Raw genomic sequence first — 6,782 nt, 5'->3', positions numbered from 1 at the left:
CAGTGACCCTAACCCCAGCACATATGGAGGTAGCATTGTACAACTGAAGGTACCATTCCAAATTACAGATACTCATCTTTAAATCTATACTATTGCCAAAGAATAATAGATCAGTGGAGGGTCCACTGTAGTAGTATCAGCTAGAGCAGAATGCCATTCTTTTTTTGTGAGATCGTTATCAGCATTTTTCTGCCCAGTATTAAGAAACTCAGGTCACTCTCTTGCCCCTCAGATTTGATTAGGTGTCAAAGTGTTAGAAACTAAAAAAGACTCTTTTTCACTCTGAATTTATCTTACATTGTGTCTCAGTTGTTGACATTGCTGTGTGGCCCTCTGTTAGGTAAATAGCTGATAATTCTTTGGTTTATTGTGTATTCTCTGTCCCTTCCAGGGGATATCATTTGGATTTCTTGTCACTGGTAGTAAAATGACTTGCTTGGTTCATCACAAAGTCCTAAATGCACTGGAGAAATAATCCAGTTTGAGACTGGTTTAACTGCCCTGGCTCAGTGCTAGGGAATCTTGGAGATTGTAGTTTATTGTAGCACCAGAGCTCTCTGACAGAGAAGGCTAAATGTCTCACAAAACTACATTTCCTAGAACTTCCTAGCATTGAGCCAGGGCAGTTAAAGTGGTCTCAAACTGGATTATTTCCACAGTATGTTTCAAACCTATGGCCCTTATCACACGAGCAAAATTTGAAGTTATCCCAGGGTCAATGTGAAGGCAGTGCAGGGGCAATCATGGGGTTTCAATCAGGAGCCATCTTAAACACAATCGGGGGTCATTCCAGGGTCATGCCAGGGATAGGTAAATCCTCTTTTCTCCTGAATTTACCTAACACTGGAATGACCCCCGATTGTGTTTAGGATGGCTCCTGATTGTGTTTGGCATTGTGTGATAAACAAACTTGAAACCCTATGATCGCCCCTGCATTGCCATTGCCTTCACATTGACTCTGGGATAACTTTAACTGCCCTGGCTCAATGCTAGGAAACACTAATAGTATTTAGCAGAATACTGTAGACATCAACCTGATTGAACCTTAAATAGGAAATCAATGGAACCCCATCTATGAATAAGTGGCATTAAAAACAAATTAAATCAAATCACATTTCTTGTCCCGGTGCCTTTTAACAACTCCTCATAACTCTATTTCCATGCTAGATAAAGCTTCACTGGTTAATTTCCTGTTTTTGAACCTCACAGGACTCCTGTGAGAAAAAAGTTGGCAACCTAAGCTGTAGTACAGGCAGTTCAGCAGATAACAGTTTGTCCCAGCACAGCTATACCAATGGGAAGCCTTGAGTCGCTGCCTTGGAAAGCGGCAATGGATGGTACGGGAAGCCCTCCAAAAGAAAACTGGGCAACCCTAATTTGGTCTGACATACGGCTCTGCGGCATGCCTGCTTTGGCACGCAAGGCTTTGTGTGTGTGCTTGTGTGTGTTTAAAAAACTGGAAAGTTGTACCAAATAAAAGGCCTCAGTCTTTCAAGTGGCCAGGAGGCATTTTTTAAAATTGTTTCAGTTAAGAAAACAACCTCATTGTCGCTTCAAGAATACAGTAAACATTAACTGAAAGCGTGGCATAGTGGTTTGAGTGCTGGACTATGGCTCTAGAGACTACGGTTCGAATCCCAGCTTACCCATAGAAACCCACTAGGTGACCCTGGGCAAGTCACACTCTCTCATCCTCAGAGGATGGCCATGGCAACCCCCTTCTGAATAAATATTGCTAAAAAAACACCCATGACAGGGTTGCATTAGCGTCCCCATAAGTCAGAAATGATCTGAAGGCACACAACAACATCAACCTGTACATAAGAAATAATCCAGATTGACACCGCTTTGTCATGGTTCAATGTTATGGAATTCTGGGATTTCTATTTGTATTGGCAGGGAGCTCTGGTGCCACTACAAATCCCAGAATTCCACAGCATTGAGCCACGAGTCTAGCTTATTTCTGCAGTGCCGGTGGTCGTTTCAGACTTACGGCGACCCCAAGGCCATAAAACCCTATCATGGGGTTTTCTTAGCAAGATTTGTTCAGAGGGGGCTTATGGCATTGCTGTATATTTTTTAGTTAACAGCAGAGTTTTCCTAACTTAAGTCTACTTCCCCAGATTCTGAAGCACCTTTAAAACTCACTGAAAGAAAGGAGTTGGCAGCAGGAGGTTTCCTAGACTTTGGTCTACTTCCTCAGATGCATTTGGATTGAGGAAATAGACTTAGGCCTGTTACAGACTGCCAAAATAAAGCTGCTTCGGGTCTCTTTGGAGGTGTGCTATTTAAATGATGCATGCTTCTTAAGAATCCGGAAGCTGCACCAAAAGCTGCACTCTAGTGCTTAGGAATGGAGTGTGGCTTTGGTGCGACCTCCGGACTCTTAGGACCCATGCATCATTTAAATAGCATACCTCCAAAGAGACCCAAAGCAGCTTTATTTTGGCAGTCTGTAACAGGCCTTAAAGTCTAGGAAAGCTCATGCTGCCAACTTCTTTCAGTCTCAAAGGTGCCACAAGATCTCTCTACAGACTGATTGTACACAGCTATATCTTTGGATTCAGTAAACACATGATAAAACAACAACAACAACAATTGTGGAATAAGGTCCAAAACACACTGCAGAAATAGTTCAGTTTGAGACCGCTTTGAACTGCCCTGACTCAGTGCTAGGGAAATTCTGGGAAGTGTAGTTTTGTGAGACATTTTAGCCTTCTCTGTAAAAGAGAGAGAGAGAGCGAGCTCTGGTGCCACAACAAAACTACAATTCCCAAGGATTCCCCAGCAGTGAGCCAGGGCAATTAAAGCGGTTTCAAACTGGATTATTTCTGCAGTGTGTTTTGGATCTACTAAGTCAAACACAAAAGCGGTGTCAAACTGCTTTATTATGTCTGCAGTGCAGACTCGACAAAAAGGAGGTGTCTTTCAACGAGGGAAGTGGGTTGGATAAACAAGAGGAGGACAAGAAGACTACACCCGCCTCCTTGTCTCTTCCTCTGACTGAGGCAGCAACGTTTGTTGTCTCCCTTTCAGAGCTCGAAGGAGGTCGGGTAGTAGGACCGTACCATTATCACACCAAAAGGGGGGGAGGAAGCGCAGCCGTTAGAACCAGTTTCTCAGTTCCTCAGCCCAAGAGAAACAAATGCCCGTTACATTCGGGAAGACAAAACGCGGCGGAGTAACACCTCAGGGTCTGGCCTCAGTTCGCGGCGTCTTGAGGCCATCCATAATTTAGCCCCCCCCCCGAGAAGCGGGAATGGTTCCTCCCAACGGGCCTCCGCTTCCTCCTCCAACTCTTCGCCAGTCCTTCTTTGGCCTCCTGCGAAGAGGTTCTGTTTCTGGAAGGAGGGCAGAAGGCGGGAGCCCCAGACCTTTTTCAAGATGTCGGTGGCCTTCGCCGCCCCCAGGCAGCGGGGGAAGGGCGAGATAACGCCGGCTGCTATCCAGAAGGTGGGCTGAGAGGGGCCTAGGAGGGCTGGGGAGGGCCATCTCTAGCCTAGGCTGCATTCACACTGGAGAAATAACCCGGTTTGGTTTGCTATGGAATTCTGGGAGTTGGAGTTTGTTGTGGGCCCCACAACAAACTCCAACTCCCAGAATTCCATAGCAAAGAGCCAGACAAAGAGTTAAAGCGCTTCCAAACCGGGTTATTTCTCCAGTGTGAATGCAGAGGGACCTGGGGAGGAAGGTACAAACCCTGCTAGCTGTGCTAGTGCCCTCCTCCTTTGTTCCCTCCACTCCCATTCTCAATAGGCAAGACCCTGAAGAGTAAAGGCATATACAACAAATATACAAGTTCTCTGTGTTATTTCAAACGTTATTTTATGTTGTGTTGGTGGTTTGTTTTATAACGTTGTTGTGTTTGTACAGGGTTCCCCCCCTTTTTTAAATATTATGTCTTTGTAAAGATGTCGACATTAAAACACACACACACACACACACATATATATATATATACACAAGTTCATACCTTCAGTGAGGAAATAGAAATACTGTCCACACTTGTCCCTCCATATTCACTAGGGTCAGGGGCACAGGACCCCCGTGAATATGGGGAAAAACTGCAAATAACAAAACCCCATGTTTTACCCGAGAAGACACCTCTCTAGGAATCTAGGTCCTCCAGTGCAACTGTGGTCAATGTCTGACACTGACCATAGAATTGCGTTGAAGGAGCTACAAATGTCCAGTATTCTCTCTAGGAATGGTCTTTTCAGTGCAACCTTTAGTTAAATGTTGATCATAGAGTTGCAGTGGAGGCCCTAGATATTCCTAGAGAGAACATGTTAGTCAAATCCGTGAATAATCAAAGCCGCAAATATCAAAGCCACGAATATGGAGGGATGAGTGTAGTTAAAGGAAGGAACATCGGCAATCTTAAGGTATGCGGACGACACCGCGCCACTAGCGGAAAACATCGCAGACTTGGAAATTATCGCATATGCTTAACTATAAGTCAACCTCATGCCTAAGTTGAGAGCAGGTTTTGGGCCCAAAGTTATGGATTTTTATATAACACACGTATAAGATATTATACATTAGGGGCACGTAACAAAAGATGCAAAGGATTAAAGGGGGGGGGAAGCACACTGTTGTTTTCCCACCCAGACATTCAAAATGGCCAGAAGTGGCACCGCAGTGGAAAAAAACAGAAGGGTGATGCTTCATTTAGTTTCTTCCAGGAAGGACTAAACTTATGCCTTTTGCCACTGTACTAAGAGAAGGGAATGGTTCATTTTTTGATAAGAGGTAAGGTATAGTACTTACATTGACCCATGGATAAGTCGACCTAGTTTTTTGGGGTCAATTTTTTGACTAAAATTTCCAGGCTTATACATGAGTATATACAGTACTATTACTAAGGAAGCTATTACTATCACTAAGGAAGGTAGTACTATTACTGTTACTAAGGAAATTACTAAGGAAGGTCACAGCCAAAGTACACTGAATGCTGAACATAAAGAAAACAAAAAATAAGGACCACAGAGGATCTACATAAGTTCAACCTAGGCAATGAAGAATTTGAAATAGTTAAAGATTTTCCATACCTTGGATCAAACATTGATCAGAGGGAAGACTGTAGTCAAGAAATCAGATTAGGAATGGGGAAGCCTGCTATGAAAGAACTAGACAAGATCTTAAAGTGTAAAGATAGACAACTGAGCACTAAAGTCAGAATTGTTCAAGCTATTGTGTTCCCCAGCTTCATGTATGGATGTGTGAGCTGGACAGTGAAGAAAGTGAATAGGAAGAAAATAAGTTTGCTTGAGATGTGGTGCTGGGTAAGTGTCTGAGGATACTGTGAATAGTCAGAAAGTCAAACAAATGGGTCCAGATCAAGCCTGAAACCTTTCAGGAAGCCAAGATGATCAAACTGAGGCTTTTGTACTTTGTCCACATTATGAGAAAACACAACTCATTAGAACAGACAATAAGGCTAGGAAAGGTAGAAGACAGCAGAAAGAGAGGAAGACCACTTGCCAGGTGGATAGGCTCAGTCATGGAGGTCATGGGCATCAGTCTGTAGGACTTGAGCAGAGCAGTCAAGGACAAAGGTTTTGGAGATGTCTCATCCATAGGGTTGCCACAACTCAGTGTCGACTTAAAGGGAGTTAAATAGCCTTGTGTGTGCCCCCTTGAAAGCAGCAGATTTACTTTGCAGGAGACATGGATACCATCAAGCCGCATGTTGCATGGGTGTGTGTGCTTTCACTTTGCCTGTCCACTTATGGCAACCCATGAATTTCATAGGATTTCCTCAGGCATGGGATAGTTGGAGTTAGTTTTGCCAGTTCCTTCTTCTAAAACAGGGGTAGGCAACCTTTTTGAGCCGGGGGCCGGGTTGCTGTCCCTCAGACAACTGGGGGGCCGAAGCCAAAAAAATAAATAATTAAAGAATTTTAAAAGAATTTAAATAAATAAATAAACCGGGACAAATGTAGGACAACATTTTCAAATGGTGGACACTTTTTTTTTTAAAAAAGGGGAGGACACGCAAAAAAATTTGCTAATTTTTTTAAAAAATGTTAATATAAATGCATGTTTCTGAGGCGTCTATAGACAATTGCCCCCCTTGCCCCTGCGCACGAGAGGCCAAAGGCCCTGGCGGCAATCGGCGGCAGGACCAGGCTGGGGCCGGTCCCAAGGCCTCGCCAGGCCACATCCGGCCCGCGGGCCGCAGGTTGCCTACCCCTGTTCTAAAATATAGCTCACAGCACCTGGCATTCCTTGGCAGTCTCCCATCCAAGCATTAAGCAGGGCTGACCTTGTTTAGCTTCCAAGATCAGATGGGTTTTGGTGCCTTTAGGGTATTTAGGCCCACTAGCATGAATCAAATTGCTAGTCCAACCTAAAGTAAGCCTACTGCATCAATGGGATTTATGTAAGCACTGATTTCCTAGGGTTTTCCTATGAAAAGAGGACACTCAGGTCCTCTGGGGGACATTTACTCCATTCAGCCAGGACAAGGCTGACAACTGTTTTTTTCTTCAGCCGCCCAGAGACTGGAACAACCTGCTGGAAGAGATTCAACAGCTGAATAAGCTATCCAAATTTAAAACAGTATTAAAGACCAGTCTCTTCCAGCAAACTCATCCAAATGATTTTAAATTGTAAATTTTAACATGAATTTTAAATGTGGATTATTTTTAATGTTTGTATCTTGTCTGTTCTTGTAATTGACGTGTGTTTTTAACTGAAGTTGTATTTTTAACTGACGTTATGTATTTGTTGGTCTGTTGTTGTTCCTTGTCTCAATCCATGGGGACAGGTGGGTAAGA

The 6,782-nt window shown here is 43.8% G+C and overlaps 1 protein-coding gene across 3 annotated transcripts in view; it reads left to right on the top strand.

Moving 5' to 3' along the window:
• The first annotated feature begins 3,277 nt into the window (after positions 1-3,277).
• LOC121917443 (protein SSXT) overlaps positions 3,278-6,782 on the top strand; it is a 44,807-nt gene continuing 41,302 nt past the window's right edge. For all 3 annotated transcript variants that reach the window (XM_042443421.1, XM_042443420.1, XM_042443418.1), the window contains exon 1: positions 3,278-3,453. In XM_042443421.1, coding sequence (XP_042299355.1) covers positions 3,385-3,453 — 69 coding nt within the window. In that variant the 5' untranslated portion in view covers positions 3,278-3,384. The remainder of the gene's footprint in view (positions 3,454-6,782) is intronic.

This window comes from Sceloporus undulatus, unplaced genomic scaffold, assembly GCF_019175285.1.
Source record: "Sceloporus undulatus isolate JIND9_A2432 ecotype Alabama unplaced genomic scaffold, SceUnd_v1.1 scaffold_18, whole genome shotgun sequence".
Classification (NCBI taxonomy): Eukaryota; Metazoa; Chordata; class Lepidosauria; order Squamata; family Phrynosomatidae; genus Sceloporus; species Sceloporus undulatus.
This window is presented reverse-complemented; position numbering and strand designations above follow the sequence as displayed.